This window comes from Taudactylus pleione, unplaced genomic scaffold, assembly GCF_031769625.1.
Source record: "Taudactylus pleione unplaced genomic scaffold, aTauple2 ptg000314l, whole genome shotgun sequence".
In the NCBI taxonomy this organism is placed as follows: domain Eukaryota; kingdom Metazoa; phylum Chordata; class Amphibia; order Anura; family Myobatrachidae; genus Taudactylus; species Taudactylus pleione.
In genome coordinates this window covers 9,108,013-9,125,655 of record NW_028284715.1, presented here as the reverse complement: position 1 = coordinate 9,125,655, position 17,643 = coordinate 9,108,013, and the positions used below count along the sequence as shown (strand labels likewise).

At 45.2% G+C, this 17,643-nt stretch overlaps 2 protein-coding genes across 2 annotated transcripts in view; both read right to left on the bottom strand.

Annotated features, from left to right (window-relative positions):
* NCALD (neurocalcin delta) overlaps positions 1 to 17,643 on the bottom strand; it is a 98,758-nt gene that overhangs the window by 6,738 nt on the left and 74,377 nt on the right. The window contains exon 2 of the mRNA XM_088442668.1: positions 12,568 to 12,964. Within this exon, the coding sequence (XP_088298794.1) occupies positions 12,568 to 12,945 (378 nt within the window). The 5' untranslated portion in view covers positions 12,946 to 12,964. The remainder of the gene's footprint in view (positions 1 to 12,567; positions 12,965 to 17,643) is intronic.
* On the bottom strand, positions 1,722 to 2,700 carry LOC148510636 (uncharacterized). Its single transcript, XM_088442627.1, has 2 exons — positions 2,674 to 2,700; positions 1,722 to 2,324 (listed from the first exon to the last, which is right to left on the bottom strand). The coding sequence occupies exons 1-2, from the start codon at positions 2,698 to 2,700 to the stop codon at positions 1,722 to 1,724; spliced, it is 630 nt and encodes a 209-aa protein (XP_088298753.1).

The following is a 17,643-nucleotide window of genomic DNA, read 5'->3' as shown; positions in this document are numbered from 1 at the left end:
GGATAGGTTCGAATTTGCACGCTGAGTTCGGATTTTTCCCTCCAAAACTCGGGTCTCAGAAAGAGGCAAAACGTCATCTTTCATGGACAATCATTATTCCTGGACAAAAGTCCATGGAAGATGACGTTTTGCCTCTTTCCGAGACCAGATTTTTGGAGAGAAAAATCCGAACTCAGCATGTAAATTCGAACCTATCCGAGCCTGCACATCCCTAGTATAGCTGTGGGATAACCGGGAGCTGGCACTTTAATAAATTTGAATAGTAGCTAGCTCCTCCCCCTCTATACCCCCCTACAGGTCAGTCTTAATAAACTGTGCCCGAAGAGAGCTGGAAATAGAATAACAGAGGAGAAGAGAACTAGAACATACATAAACAACAAGCAAATATGCAAACAAATTAAGCAGACCTTGAAGAAAAAAAACTGACTGTCCAAACCTGGCAGAACAATAACAAATGCAGGTGGAACAGTGCCGGGTGTGCGTCCAGTGTCCCCTGTGGAATCGGAGAAAGGGATTTAACGGTAAGTCGGTAAATCCTGTTTTCTCCTTCATCCACTAGGGGACACTGGAGTCTCAGTACAGTGGGGACGTCCCAGAGCTCACATCCCGGGCGGGAGAGCGCTGAGAACCCTGCAAAACAGCACGGCCATACTGTGAAGCAGATGCTGCAAATGTGTCAAAACGGTAAAAAAACTTTGTAAAAGTATGCCGGCCCGACCAAGTGGCCGCTCAACAAAGCTGGGTCAGGGAAACCCTGCAGGCAGCCGCCCACGAAGGACCCACCGAGCGCGTAGAATGCACTGTGATTGAAGTGCAGTAGGTGGTTGCTTTGATGCAGCCAGAAAGGCTTGTCTGATTGTCAGATGAATCCATCTAGAAACAGTAGTCGTAGAAGATGGCCAGCCCGGCCGCGCCATATCATATCGAACAAACAGCGTATCCAACTTCCGGAAGGATGCCGTCCTATCAAAATCCGAAGGACTCGGACAACATCTAGGGATCCGAAGAATCGTCTTTAAACACCGGAACCACGATCGGTTGGTTGATGTGAAACGCAGACACTACCTTAGGCAAAAAGGATAACTGCGTGCGTAGTTCAGCCCTATATTCATGAAAAATGAGGTAAGGTGGACGACAAGAAAGCGCCCCTAGCTCAGACACACGCCTAGCAGAGGCGAGCACCAACAGGAGAACCACTTTCCATGATAAAAATTTTAATCCCACTGTGTGTAAAGGTTCAAATAGGGAAGATTGGAGAAAAGAGAGGACCAAATCCCATGGGGCTGTAGGAGATACAAACGGAGGTTGTAATCTGACAACCCCCTGTAGAAAAGTCTGGGCATGCGGTAATAATGCTAGTCGCTTTTGAAAGAAAATCAACAAAGCAGATACTTGAACTTTAAAGATCCCAGACGAAGACCTGATGATAAACCAGCCTGTAGAAAAGGAAGCAGCCTGGATAAGTTGAATTCTGACGGTGGCGCACCCTTGCGTTCACACCAAGCGACATATGCCTTCCATATACGATGATAGTGCTTAGAGGTAACTTCCTTTCTAGCCCTTAACATATTAGGAATCACCCTGGAAGGGATACCCTTCTTTCTTAAGATAGCCCTTTCAACGATAGCCCTTCGTCAAACGAAGCCGCTTTAAGTCCTGATAAATAAACAGACCCTGTTGTAGTAGATCTTCTTGCAGAGGAAGAGGCCATGGGTCGTCTATCAGTAGAAGACGTAGGTTGGAATACCACGCCCGTCTGGAGCCACCAACAGAACCTTTACCCTTTCTCGTTTGATTCTTTGCAGCAGACGAGGAAGGAGTGGGAGTGGTGGAAACAAGTAGACAAACTGAAACCGCCAAGGAGCTGTTAGAGCATCCACCGCCACTGCCTGTGGATCTCTTGTCCTGGAGCAGTAATGTGGCAGTTGATGGTTCAGTCTTGACGCCATAAGATCTACCTGAGGGAAACCCCAACGCTGAATCGGTTTTTGGAAGACCTGTGGATTGAGCATCCACTCTCCCGGATGAATGTCCTGTCGACTGAGGTAATCGGCCTCCCAATTTTCTACCCCTGGTAGGAAAATTGTTGATATCGCTACCGCATATTCCTCTGCCCAGAGAAGAATGCGGCTTACCTCCCTCATGGTGGACCGACTCTTGGTACTGCCCCATTTGTTGATGTACGCCACAGCCGTGGCGTTGTCAGATTGCACTCTGATGGCCTGGCCCTTCAATGGAGGATGTGCCACCTGAAGAGCATAGAACACGGCCCTTAGCTCCAGAGTGTTTATGGGCAGTACTGACTCCATCCAAGTCCAGCAGCCCTGAAAGTGGCTTCCCTGAGTCACTGCCTACCATCCTGTCAGACTGGCGTCTGTGGTGAGGAGAATCCATTCCCCCAATAGGTGATAGGAATTCAGCCACCAAAGGAGAGATGTACGAGTCCTGGGTGACAGTTGAACTCGCTGGTGAGGGAAGAGGTGGGACCCTGACCACTGAGAGAGGAGGTCCAGGGAATGGACGGACATGGAACCTCCCATATTGGATGGACTTGAAGGACGCAACCATCTTTCCCAGAAGGCGAAAACACAGGTGTACTGACACCCTGCGATGACTCAGTATCAATCGCACCATGTGTTAGATGGAGGTGACTTGTTTCTGCGGAAGAAATACCTTCTGCTCTACTGTGTCCAAAATCATTCCTAAGAAAGGCAGACGATGTGTAGGCTGCAGATGAGATTTTTGGTAATTCAGGATCCATCCGTGTTGCAACAGCAGACTCTGTGTTACCCGGATGTCCTGCAGTAATTGAGAGACTGACGGAGCCTTGAGGAGTAGGTCATCCAAGTAAGGGATGACAGTAACCCCTTGTATCCGAAGAAGGGCCATCATTACTGCCATGACCTTCGTGAACACTCTTGGTGCTAATGAAAGACCGAAAGGTAAGGCCAGGAATTGAAAATAAGCGGCGAACCGAAGGAATGCCTGATGAGGAGGCCAAATGGTTATGTGGAGATAAGCATCCTTTAAGTCTAAGGATACGAGAAACTCGCCCCTCTCTAGCCCTGCAATGACAGATTGCAGGGACTCCATCTTGAACTTGAAAGTCCGCAAATAAGGATTGAGATGTTTCAAGTTCAGAATTGGTCTATCAAGCCACAAACAAGCTGGAATAAAAGCCTTGACCCTGCTGGTGGATAGGGACATGCACTATTATTCGAGAAGACAGTAGCTTTTCTATTGCCTACTGTATAACAACCCGTTTGTCCGCAGATGCTGGCAAACCGGTAGTGAAAAGACGAGGAGGAGGTTGGATCTAATAATCCAGCTTCAACCCCTGAATAATGATGTCCCGGACCCAGGCATCCTGGCGAGACTTGATCCAAACTTCTTTGAAATTGCAAAGGCGAGCTCCCACCCTAGGGTCCCACAGGAGAGAAGGGAGTGCGTCATGCTGGAGGCTTAACTGAAGCCTTATCCTGCTGGGAGGAGAATGCAATGGCTCTACCCCTGTCTCTGGAACCATGGGAGATAGCGGGAGCACCTCTGCCATGCCCCCTGAATCTCCCTGGAATACGTAAGGACCGAAAGGATGGTCTGGCAAAGGGCTTCCTGGAGGGAGGAGCAGCAGATGGGAGATAAGTGGACTTACCACCTGTGGCCTGAGATATCCACTTATCCAGCTCCGTTCCAAACAGAGCTTCACCTGTGAATGGAAGCGCTTCCACGGCTCTCTTGGATTCCGCATCCGCCTGCCATTGTCGCAGCCACAGGGCTCTGCGGGCTGAGACAGCCAAGGTCGAGGATCTAGAGGAAAGACTACAAATAACCTTAGAATTCTCTCCAAGAAAAGCAGCAGACTCTGCAGTTTGTTCCGCTAGAGGAACCAGATCCTCCGCCGGAGCCCCTGCTTCCACCGCCCTGTTGACCCAACAGCTGACTAATGCGGGTCGAAGAGACACCCCTGCTACAGTGTACATTGACTTCAAGGTAGTTTCTAATTTCCTGTCAGAAGGCTTCTTTTAAAGACACTGCCCCTGGAACAGGGAGCACTGTCTTTTTTGACAGACGTGACACTGAAGGGTCCACTGAGGAGGTGTTTCGCATAAATGCCTGCTTTCTGTAGGAAAGGGATAGTATGATAAAAGCTTTCTTGAAATCTGAAACTTTTTATCAGGGTGTTTCCACGCTGAGGTAAGGATCTCGTTGAGGTAAGGATCTCGTCCAATTCCTCAGACACTGGAAAGGAGGCTGCCAGTCTTTGCTTTTTATTAAAGATAGATGGCCTAACCTCTACAGGATCCCTGTCCTCAACATGTAACACCTGGTGTATCGCTGCAATCAGTGCCTCTACCCCCCGATATACAGGGTCTGCCTCCTCTGGCGCCTGTTCCTCTATAGGGTCCTCTTCCGGACCATCCCACATAAGAGGATTCGGTATTAGTCTCCTGGCAGGGACACTAGAGGATGATGCCACGGGAGGAACCTGGGCTGACATAACCCTTGTGAGCCCTTCCACAGACCTGGCTAAAGACCGCGCCCAGTCTGGTTCAGATAAGGCAGACCTTTGAGATCTTTCAACCTCTCTCTCCCTGCTAGAAGCTTCTAGCTCTGCAGACATTTGAGACATGACAGATGTAATTTGATCAGTCCATTAATTTTTATGTGGATGCTGCGGTCTGTGTCTCTGAAACACACTTCTCACACAACAGGTAACTGGATGATAGTCCCTGTGTAATTTCTCTGCACAATTCTTACAGGAGAGTTTTTTGTGCAGACTTAGATGTCAATCTACCACTTCACTGTACACAGACACAGAGAAAAGTAGTGATACAGACACAAACAGAGACTGTTTGAAGAAGAGATAAGGGCATAGAGGGAGATTATGCTATCAGCCCCGCCCAACCAGCACTGCTTCAGAGACCAGTGCTATTAACACAATATAATGCTGTAATCACTGTGTAAACACAGTCCGACCTGGTCTTCATAAGTCTATCCCCACTGTGCAGGCACAATCTGGGCAGACAGGTCTCTTTCTCTGCATGTGTCAACAGCCTTGCGTTTGTAAAATGACCACCAGCCTCCTTCTGTAAGCACTGGTGCTGCTGGGGCAGGAGCAGAACTGCGTGTTAGGCTCCGCCCCCTCCATTATGGCACCTTTCAGCACTGCTGCTTGTCATTTCCTCCTGCTACTCAGAGTGCCAGGAGTCACTAACTTTCTGCTGCCAAATGCTGCCAGTGGCGGGCTTGCTAATGGGGGAGCGCGACGAACACCGCACGCAGGGCGTCTGGCTACCCCCCAGAGACAGTGGTCTCTGTAGCTGAAGACCCCAGCGTGCGCTGCAAGCAGCGGCAGTGAGGTCTCTCGGCAGCTTCAACGAAGCAGACAGGCAGGGGCAGTGAGCTGCCTGTCTGATCCTCATGCTGATCGAGGATCTATTGATTTTTTTTAGCAGAGAGCTTTTGTATGTGACCAGCTCCCTTGGCACAAAATTAAGACTGACCTGTGGGGGGGTATAGAGGGGGAGGAGCTAGCTACTATTCAAATTATTATTAAAAAGTGTCAGCTCCCGGTAATCCCACATCTATACCCCACTGTACTGAGACTCCAGTGTCCCCTAGTGGATGAAGGAGAAAAGCCAGTGTTTGTGCTACGTTTACATTTCTGGGCTGCTTATTATAGATTTGCTCTTTATTGAGCTAAAGTTTGCAGCAACTGTAAGCAGCAGCATTATTTGTTCCTATTTTTGAGCTTAGGTAACTTCACGTTAGATCAGAAATGCTCTGTAAAAATCAGCTGAAGTCTGCGTACTAATGGGGCTATCCCATGGTCCTCTTTCCTGGATGTTTGCCTCCTAAGAGGAAACATTATGCTCTCTCAACTACTAAATCAAACCTTGTGATGAAAGACTTCTTAAAACAAAAATTTCCAAGCCATCCCATTAGACATTAACCCCGCCATCTGGAGCAGGAGCTGCTCTTTGTAAGTAAAACAAGGCAGATCACTGTACTGACAATATAGGTCACAAATTCACAGTAAGCAACAAATACTCTTTAACTTTCATTTCTGAACTTTGTAGTCAAATGAAAGGGTTCTAGTCGTCAGACTTTTGTAGGGCTCATGAAATAATATGAATCCAGGAAGGATAATTTAAAACACATTATTATACTTAGCTGGCACTTTAAATAATCCAAGAGGCATCTATGTTTTCCAGTACCTTGTTAATGATATAGCCAGAGATTATTATTACATCTATAATTAAATTTATATGGTTGACATTTCATGGATTTCATCTTCTATTCTGTAGCACAGACTATATGCTCGCTTAGTCCTACAGAAAATCGAGTGGGTTGACACATCATTCCTTTGAGAAAGGGTTCCCTCTATGGATCCTTCCAAGGTGCAGGCTGCCTTAAAATTGTTCAACAACTCAATACTAATTTGATTTAAAAAGTTTTGGGTTTCTACGGTTACTATCGTCGACTTATTAAAAACTTTTCATCCAATGTAGTGGTCATTATAGTCCTTGCTCGTTGAATACCGAGACAGTTGTCCAAAAATTAAAGGAGGGTTTTTAGTTCTGCTCCAATTGTGGCTCATCCAAACCATCAATGCCGTCAGCATAGAGGTATACATTAGAGGTAGGAGTGGCAGCCAATACAATACATCACTGTCCTCAATTATCCCTTAAGTTCACCCCCCACCGAATCAAATTAGGTCATCCAGAACAGAGGACAATTAATCATAAAATGGGTTTTAGAGTTAAAGGTCAAAGGGTGCGACCTACTGCAGTTATTACGCATCATTCCCAGGGATGGTGCAAGGTGTCGTGGCACCCTAGGCTAATCTTCTGCCTACCGCAGCCCCCCGCTCTCGTCACAGAGAAATGCCCCCTCCCATAACTATGTAAAAAAAAACACTGTGCCCAACATTTTTGGGAACCCCCAGGGGTTATGCTGTATGTTATATATAAACAACATGTATGTGCAGTGTAAATGACCAGCTGAAGCTTGCAGTGAAGTAGGAGGACCTGAAGACGCTTACCACACCAGACTGATGAGTCAAGGGAAAGCAAGTGCTGCGGCTGGGCGATGCGGTATGACACGTCATCGCTGGCGCCTGACCGACGGCCACTCTTTGACGCGACACCTGACGCTGCGGCTGAGGGGGCCGGCAGGGGAGTGAAGGAGACAGATACAGTGTGCAGCAATGACGCTGCAGTCACACAGTCTGTCCCTAACATAGTGCGGTGGCTGCCACTTGTAAAGCCACGGCTTTACAAGTGCCGTGGCTGCTGCTCAGACATTACAGGGGCGGCCAGGCCAGTAAAGTTATACAATGTGTGCCTGGACATAGTGGTGACTGCGGCTGACTTTACAAGTGCCGTGGCCACCGCTCAGAATTTACACAGGGGCCGGCCATTATAGTTAGCAATAGTACACTCACTGTTACTAACAGTGAGTGTACTATTGCAGTGAGCAACGCCCTCCAGTGACCGGAGCCCCTAGGCAGCTGCCTAATGGTGTCGCCTGCCCTGATCATTCCTCATTGACCTGGAATTTAAAAGATGAAGCCTAGGAATATCCTAGAAAACAAACCCTGGATAATTCAAATTTCTGCAAAAATCAGGCCCTGGGTACTGGCAATTAGGACCAGGTCCCACCTTGTGCTTCTCCTAAAATCTAGCATGTTCCCACTAAATATCTAACAGTCATATTCAAGACTACCAGGTATTAATAAAGACCATTCTGCTACTTAGCAGGTTAGTTTAGTTCCTAATCTTCAAACAGATGTTGAGACCTTTGTTAATGCTTGCACCACTGACGCCAGACTAAAGTCCCCTTCCAGTAAGCGTTTTCCTTTGTCCATTTAACAGGCCTTTTCCACATCTTTCCATACACTTTATAAAAAGGACAACCAGTGGCACTAGGCATCAACCTATTATTTGTCAATCTATTATACCACACCCTTTTGAAGATCTGATCAATTAATAGGATGGGTATTGCTTAATCCAAATTACTGGGGTGTGGTGACGATAGTTAGATCGAAAATCAACAGGTTGACACCAAATGGTCGACAGGTAATAGGCAGACATGGTCAAAAGGGACAAAAAAGGTTGTCTGACAAATGGTTGACAATGCAGAAGGTCGACAGGGTTAAAATGTCGACATGTTCAAATGGTCGACGCACAAATGGTCAACGTACTAGTTGCCTGTATGTAGAAGCCGAGAAAGGTGACTTTTTTTTTCTACTGTAGCTGCTTCAATACATGTGGATGTTCGATGCAAGTGTAAAATTGTGCTGGATTTTGTGCATTTGATACCACCATAGCATACGTCTCCCCCTACATGTATATAAATAGTATTAGTTCCCAGTCTGTGTCGTACGGCAGGAATTCAAAGTCTCTACATCTACACTTAACCTTACAGAGGAATACTTAGAGGTCCAAGATTACATAAAAAATAATAACATAATGCTCCCAGAAAATGGTCACTTCATTTCCAAACCATGGGTCCTGACTATCAAATTGTGTGACTTTGTAGCAAAACATCAAGCTGTAGCACTGTGCAAATGAGCACATTTGTCTTGTGATGGGATAAACAATGTGCCAGTATGTACAACTTTTATACTTGTATAAGGGAAAGTGGGCTGCTATATGTACAGAGGGCATGATATCCCGGCAGCGGGTGAAATAATGACGCCGGAAGCCCGATCATGAGAGACCCCGACAGGGGCACGTTAGTACACGAACCCTCCCCCTCTCTCCCCTCTGCTGGCCAATGTGTTAATCGACAGGGTGTAGACAAAGATGTGATAAGATGCAATTTGTAAATGTATGTGATGATTCAGGTCCAAATAAATTATGTTTTCTATTGTACCGCTTTAAAAACAATACATATTTCTAGTATATATGGCATGCTGTGCAATACAATGATTGGCAATAAATAAGGGAACATTAAACAGAAAGCAAATCAAGACAGATAAAGAGAGACTGAAGAATCCTATCTAATCTCCCAGACTGACATATAACTGGTGTTTACGCTTGTAAGGAATTGTTACACGCTCACCTCTCAACCAACAAAAATAATTCTACACACTGCTGCATGTTCTACATACAGCATATTACATACACCCATAACATTAACGCCACTGACAGTTAAAGTGAGAAGATTATCTTGTTATAATGGCACCTATCAAGGGGTGGGATATATTACGCAGCAAGGGAACATCTAGTTCTTGAAGTTGATGTAATAAAATGGGCAAGCCTAAGGATCTGAGCCAATTTGACAAGGGCCAAATTGTGATGGCTAGAGACTGGATCCGGTGTATGTGGACACATCTGTCATGTGGACGGCCAGAGATGGGTGCGTCCTGTACCTGGGAAAGAAATGGCAGCAGGATGCACTATGGGAAGAGGGAAAACCAGCAGAGGCAATGTGATGCTCTGGGCAATGTTCGGCTGGGAAACCTTGGGTCCTGGCATTCATGTGGATGTTACTAGGACACGTACCACCTAACTACACATTGTTGCAGAACAAGTACACACGTTCATGGCAGTGGTATCCCCTGATGGCAGTGGCCTCTTTCTGCAATAGAATGCGCCCTGCCACACTGCAAACATTGCTCAGGAATGGTTTGAGGAACATGACAGAGTTCAAGGTGTCGACTTGGCCTCCAAAAGCCTCAGAACTCAATCCGACCGAGCATCTATGGGATGTGCTGGAAACACAAGTACGAGCCATGGAGCCCACACCTTGCAACTTAGAGAACTTGAAGGATATGCTGCTCACTTCCTGGTCATACCCACTAGGCTTAATTTTGGTTCCGCTAGTGCATCCTGTATTAAAAAAAAAAAAAAGACGGTTGGGGCTTTATTTACGAATCAGCCCGGGGGGGGGGGGGGGGGGGGGGGGTTTGCAGTTTTACATTTTCACCAGCAACCCGCTGGGAGCTCCAGTGCGCCCCGTGCTGGCCCTGCCCCCTGAGCACATGTCATCGCACACAGGGGGCGGAACTGCCAACAATAGAAGTAATCGTCCTGACAACACGCCAAGCGGCTGTACAGTCTGCAGGGTGTCTGCCTGCTAGCCAAGAGCAAGGGCAGAGGGGCAAGGCGGTCCCACCCCAGAGCCCTGCACTCTGTGCGATGGCACACCCCTAGTTACAGCCCTGCTGGTTTCTATGGGCAACAGCTCCACTTGTTCTCTTTAGGCACAGACATGCGTTAAAAAAATAAGTGACATGTCTGGTATGATCATGATGTGTTGCTATTATATTGGAATTTATGGGTAAGATATAGTTTCACATTCAGTAAAAATAAGTCTTACGCTGCATTTTGTATATTTGCAGGAGGTAAAGGAATTTGCATGACCAGAGAATAGGCCACACATGGAGATATTAGGTCAATAAATATTGGTGATTACAATGAATCTTAAGAAATGTCATTGACAAACACATATACTTTTTAAAGGGTTTCATAAATGTTATATGTTTCAAAGAGCATATAAACACAGTATTTAACATAACTCCATATAAAAGTCGGTGTATTATACATGACATAAATGGAGTGCTTTATTTAAATATGTCCACCATTCTCTCTTTCACTCCTCTGTGCAATTTGCCATGGTAGGTGGAGGGTGCTTCTCTGCTAGAGCAGGCACAGAGTGACTGGCATCTAGACGGACTTGCCACTTAATGGTTTATTGATAAACAGGAGTGCGGGAAGTAATGTCACGGTAGCTCCATTTTTTGCCTGTATCGGATCCAATTACCCCTGATTAGCGGGGGGCTCCCCTGTGCATGCTCCATTCTGACACTTGCGGAGTGAAGCCCTAGTTTGGGCTTTTCTGCACATGTAGCTTCTGAGAGCAGAATAGGGGCCTATGAGGCTGGAATAAACATCGCCCGGCCCACCCCAAATTTTGCTCTAGGATCGGCAATGCCAGTTGTGGTACAATTAAGTAGTGACACATAGTTTGGATGGCATAGGACTGTATATAGTAACATGGGTGTTATGCTTGCTTATATAAAGTGGACACTGGGTATGCTTGTTGTGGGCATGAAGATATGGTAGACTGTGCTGTATATTTTGGACACGGGGCTATGTAATATTCTTGGCAGTCGATCAGTACTGCTACCTTTACTTAACTTTATCACATAATAAGTGACCATGATTTACTACTCGAGTACCACTTCTAGATCCAAATATTTGAGGTTTCCGGGAAGTGTGACTGTGTACATAGCAGGTTACTATGGTTGCACCTCAATGGGATGTGAGCAAAAACAAGCAAGGTGTTCTTGCCAGCATAAAGTAAGTATTGAGTACAAGGTGTGTAGTCACATCTCTCATCTGACAAAAGTTGGTGCATCACTCACTGAGACACTCTTTGGGGGGAATTCAGTTGGTATCGCCCGTGGCTGTTAGTAATGGGCGCCCGACGGAGCAATTCAATTGTTGGCGATCAGACACGAATACCGTAGACGCAGAGTTTTATTTTCGCACCCTACTGGGGTGGCGAGCAGAAGCTGGCGAAAGGTCCTGGTTGTGGGCACCCAAACAGCTGTTTGGGTGTGCCAACAGGTCTTTAGCAAGTTTACGTGGCTAAACCAGGTCTATTTGGGCTTGACATGCGTGAAAAGGCTTGGGCGTTTAAATAATTGAACATCGCCCCCCCTTCCCCATCTCCTGTCACTTAAGATGGGAGATCGGGCACAAAAAATAAACAACTGAATTCCCCTTGAATGAACGCGCAATTCTGAGTTGTTACTTCAGGGCGCAGGAGTGCCTTGTCCTGCTTCTGTGTCTATTCTTATATTTTAAATAATGTAAATGTTATGTGATTCATATATGTCTATATAGTGGATATGGACTATATAATAGGGTTTTATATTTATATACTTTGGACCCCTGGGTCCCCTTTGATAGCCTGCCTTTCTTAAATGACACATTAATATTCAGCTCTGTTTTTGGCATACACATACGAGTTGCCGTTACTTTTTGTTTAGACAATAACCTATGTTGCATGGTACTTAGAAATTTATATATTTGATCTGAAAATGCTGATTATTCAGTGACTATCGCTGTCTTGTACTGTGCGCCCATTGTCTGATATACCTTTGGTTAACATGCGATGTGTTTTATTGACTCAAACAGACAACGTGACCAGTTGCCAGGGCGAAAATCTGGTAATGTCTCCCACAGCGGTATGTGTTTTATTATTCGTCGCCATAAAGACCGGACCTGTTCCATGGGACTCATGTGACCGGGTATTTGTATACTTCCGGCTTCGATAGCGATGCGTTCCAAGTGATGGAACGCAGTCCACTTCCGGCCCGGAGGTGTGCAGCTATGTGACACAGGGTCTGGCTGGCTATTGAAGGGGACGTCGACGTTTCTGTCAAACATGACCTATCTGAGATGTAAGCATTAAACTTACCTTTTGCCTGCTGAAATGCTCTGGTGAGTGCCACTTTATCTACATTTTGACTGTAATATTCTTATATTTCAGATATATTTTCGGGCACATAATAAAAGTCTAACAGCACATCTATCCATGACAACGTACCTGTACTATTTCCAGCATTTCCGACTTGCTGATATAGCCGTTCCCATCCAGGTCATACATGCTAAACGCCCACTTCAGCTTCTGTTCCAGCTTCCCCCTGGACGTCACGCTCAAAGCGATAATAAATTCTCTAAAATCAATTGTCCCATCGCCATTAGCGTCAAACGTACGAAATACATGTTCTGCAAATTTCGAAGCGTCCCCATAAGGGAAAAAATTCCCATATATTTTCTTAAACTCCTCCATGGTTAAATGTCCACTTGGGCAGTCTCTCAAGAAGCCTTTGTACCACTCCTGGATCTCGTGCTCTGTAAAGTCCGTGCTTTCTAATAAGTCCTGCATGACCTCGGGGCGTAGCTTGCTGTTCTGTTTCCCCATGTTGGCGTGTGGCTTTCAACTTAAGGTAAGGAAGAGAAAAACAACAATAGCTGTAAATTATTTGCACAATATAAATATAGTATATTAATGGTATTAAACACATTAGGCCATGCCCTTTTCACATAATCTAACCCTCAACGTACAATGCTACATCACCCAAGACAACACCAACCTTGGCGTAATTAGAACAATAGTTGCACTGTGCAGTTGTCTATTCAGGTAAAATAAAAATGTGTACTGAGGCAGGGATGCTGACTGCACTGAGTGTCACCCTCGTAGGGGGTGACACCAAAATGCCGGCTCCTCCTCAGTGACAGAAGGATGCTGCAGTGTGGCATTCTCCTGTAGCACTCGGCTCCTGACACAGAGAAGGATTTCCAATAAAGCCACGTTATTTTCAGGCCACGTCCCCTTTTTGAGTAAGCTCCGCCGCACGAGGGGGATGCGGCGTGCGCATCGGGTGTCACCAGACCCAGTGACGGCTCTGTACTGAGAATTATATGATCATAACCGTTAATAGTTTTGCTCTCAGTTTGTAGCACTCGTGTCTATACTTTAAATGAGGTTGGGTATGATGCCAGCTGTCAATATACTGTATACCAACAGCGGCATCCCGATGCTCAGTATCCCGACGTGGGTTCTTAACTATGCTAACCCTCCCTCCTTCTACTTCTAACCCTCCTTTCTTGCACCCTAACCCACCCCACCCCACCCTCTAACCGTAACTCTCCCCGCTAGTGCCTAAACCTAACCCTCCCCCCTTGGTGCCCAACCCTAACCCCCTCTGTCCATAGCCTAACCCTAACTCCCTCCCACAGAGCCCAGCTGGTGTTGGTATTAAGGCGCCTATGTTTAGTCCCGGGTCGGGATTCCGACTCTGGGATTTCAACAGCCGGCATCCCGTCCGTTGGCAAGGTAACTACAAACTACATACCCTTATAATGGGGTAGGTTTTGCCCAGTCCAGATGGACATCAGAAGCCAATCAGCTTCTGCAATTTTTCAAACACAGCCCAAAAATGACAGTTAGGAGCTGACTGGTTGGTACTTTATCTCTCTCCAAGGTTTGATACAGCTCGCCCAGAGTTCATATATTATAGACTCCTTATTCTCATGACTGAGTAAGCCACCAGTAAAGAGAGTTGAAACCGCATTATAGAAGAAAAATGAAAAAGTTAAAATGACTAAGAGGGGTGGCTATAAAGCCGTAGGAGGTTAGAGTTTGACCACGTAGACACACCAGTAGACGATCAAAGCGGTTTGCTGAGTGCATAAACCGTGCATTGGGGGTCTGATTCCAATCGCACGTATCTGTGGCCACGGTTGGCCATTTACTTTCTTAAGCTAATGTGAGAGTCCACCCATACATGCCGAAGATCTGTGCCCCTACATGTGGAAGCTCTTCCCACGGGTGTTTTTACTTTTGCAGCCATCATCATTAGTATACGGGTTTCTAACTTTGTCGCACGTGTGGTACACTCAAATCTGCTCCGCAGAATCAGGCCCTGGGTACATAGTTATTTACCAGTGAACCATTAAAAGTTTTTTGTTTTTTTTTCCGCTTTCTGTATTTTAAAGCAATTATATCCTTGTACTCCTACTTCAGATATTCAGCTACATTTTTAAATGTCAGGTGGAAGTTCCAGTTTTAGAAGTTTACTTATGTAATAATTATAGACTGATTTTATGAGAAGGTTCAAAACTGAAAATTAGGGTGCAATGAACTTTGCAACTTAAGAAGCTTAATTTTTTATTTTTTAAATTTACGTGTAATCGTTGGTTACTTGTATGCAAAAGGGATAACTCAATAATGACAGCATTTAAGCAAGTAAGATATTTTAGACATTATGTAACTCTCTAATCATACCTACAGTTTCACATATATGGGCTCGATCCAATTCAGCACAATGCTGAACAGCCCGGGGAGGGAGCTCCCAGAGGTATTCAAATCACCTCACTGTTTGGACCGACAGTTGCCAGTTAAGTCGGAGAATGCCGGTTCTCGCGACTTAACATGGGTGTCTAATCGCTGAAAACCGGAATTCTCTGACTAAAGTGCCGGCCTCGCGGCTGTTAGTCCTGCGCTAAGAAAACAGCCTCGCGCTCTGCACTTTAGTTGTATTTCTCCTCGCACCCTCAGGAGACTGCGAGAAGAAATCCTTTAGTCAGACCAAACAGTGCGGTGAATTGAATAGCTCAGGGAGCTCCCTCCGGGGGCTATTCAGCATCGTATCGAGCCCATAGTCACTATTCCAAAAATACTATTAAACTGAAGCAAAGAAATACAAAAAAAAAATACAGCAAAGGTCCACAAACGAGGTCCTCAAGGCATCCCAACAGTTCAGGTTTTAGAGATATCCATGGTTGAGCATTGGTGGTTAAATCAAATTGACTGAGGTACTTATTAAGTCGCCTGTGGTCAAGCATGGATATCCTTAAAACCTGGGCTGTTAGGGTGCCTTGAGAACACAGTTTATTACAGAGGTTCCCACAGTATAGTGTGTAGAACTGCACATAAAAAGGCAGGTTCGGATGCTAGACCCTAGCACAAATCTACCACAGGGTGGTGACAGCTACAAGAGAATAACATCTCTAGCCAACCATGGGTGGGCTACGTACATAATGTACACAGTGCAATAATGCCAATATAATTTATTTGGATAATGATAAAAATGAGTAAAGTATAGCTGTATATTATTGCATTTCCATAAAACTACAACATAAACAGTTAGTAATGCAAACAGATAAACATGAATATATGCAGCCAGCGTCGTAAAAACAAACTGCTAAAACTCTAACTAGGTCACTGAGCCATGCAAATATGGAATAAACAGAATGTCTAGCGGTAGGAATATAGGGGTAAATTTACTGTCTGTTTATTAAAGCCACCAATGATCTGCAGCTTTGACCGACTGATTTAAAACTGTATTTAAATGTTAAACAAGTCTGTTTTAGAATTTATTGCAGTTCCTGTTTAAAATCCATCGGTCACATCCGCCAATTATCGCTGACTTTAATAAAACAACAGTTTAGTAAATATTCCCCTAAGATTAGATTTTCAAAGTGCGAGTTTTCAGAAGTGGAGATGTTGCCCACAGCAACCAATCAGCTTCTACATATTTATCTAGCACCTTCAATAATAGCTAGATTCGGATTGGTTACTATGGGCAACATTTCCACTTCTAAATACCAGCAATCAAGTAAACGTACCCCTTAAGCCTCATAATGGGCAATAATTGTGAACGATATGAACAACAACAATATCGTTGAAGGATATATAGTCTCTATATCATTCAGAGTGTATGCAGTAAACGGACGATGCGCCTTCCCGCGGGTCATTAACGATATCCCCAGTCGTCTGAACATGCAGCTCAATCTGGGGATATTGTTAGCGATACCATGCTCCGAATGCAGCATGACCCCGCTCCCCGTCCCCCCATTGCCAGCATTGGCAAGTGTTTATGCACTTACTGATGCCGGCACCCCCTCCGGGAGCACCGCTGCCGCTCACTGGACACATTGCCCAGTGTATATGCGCCTTTAGTCTGAGCAATGGACCCAGTGTTATAGATACAATGGGGCGCAAGCATAGCTGTAAAATACATTCACAAAAAAAAGCTGCAATTATGTGAATATGCAAAGTTATAACCATAGCAAGTTACACACAGGTCTGCGACAGTGGCATATGTGCCCGAGTTATGCCAGGCATACACTACCCAAGCTTTAAACATTTTGCTCTGCTGTGAAACAGGCATTCACTAATATGCCTCAAAAAAACGTACAAATCCTCTTTAAACACAGCAGGGACAAGCAGCGACACTATACAGCACTGATGAGCTCTAGTAAGACTGAAGCAGTCTTCAGGTGGGAATCCTCTGCGCTCTGGCCAGTAGCATCCTCTGAGTACCCGAGGGCAACCATATAAGTCGCCAGAAGCCTCTGCTATTAAATGGGACATAAAAAGTTCATATAATAATTCACATCTCATTCCCAATTCTAATGAGACATTATTTTAATTCCTCTCAGATCCGTGATTTCTAGAAGACTGACATGGTAATGCGGTGCCTACTCTGAGAGCATGTAATGTGTGGGTGCAAGCCAATATACTGGAGAAACTGAATAATAATAAACACTTACAGATAACATGGGTGATCCTGCTGAGTAATTCTGGTCTAATTCATGTAAAGTACTGTTCATCATACAGCTAAATAAGGTGGCTGTAATTAGGTTACAAGAACACAGTGCGTCTCCTTTTCAGCCTACTTGTATAAATAATACAGTGCCACGCACTGCTGCAAGTCCTCCTATACACATGATAATTGCAGGGAAGAGAGTGTATAGTTTTAATGTCACTGACATCCAAATGACGTACATTACATTTATTTTTGCAGTGTACCAGAGGCCAATAAACTGTTTTCAGGTCATAATGATGGATACATTAGTTCCTAAAGAAGAAAACATGTTGTATTAATCAAAATATTAATGTTTCTAGTATTCTGGCATAAATGAAGCATATGTTGCTCCAAAGACACATGCACAGAACAAATGGCTGTATATGGCTACAAGCCTCTTGCAGTAGAGATGGCTAGTGAGTGAGTGTCTCAACACACTGACTCGAATCATTCAGATGAGTGAGTGATTCGAGTCACTCAGTGTTTGGTGTGTCGAGACACTCACCTCCCCTAGCCTCTCTGTCACC

Excerpts from the sequence above, each read along its gene's own strand:
- LOC148510636 (XM_088442627.1), bottom strand. The coding sequence starts at position 2,700 with ATGATTTTGGACACAGTAGAGCAGAAG. Across the intron at positions 2,325-2,673 it reads TGGACACAGTAGAGCAGAAG|GGCTGCTGGACTTGGATGGA; the intron begins GTATTTCTTCCG and ends AGCCACTTTCAG.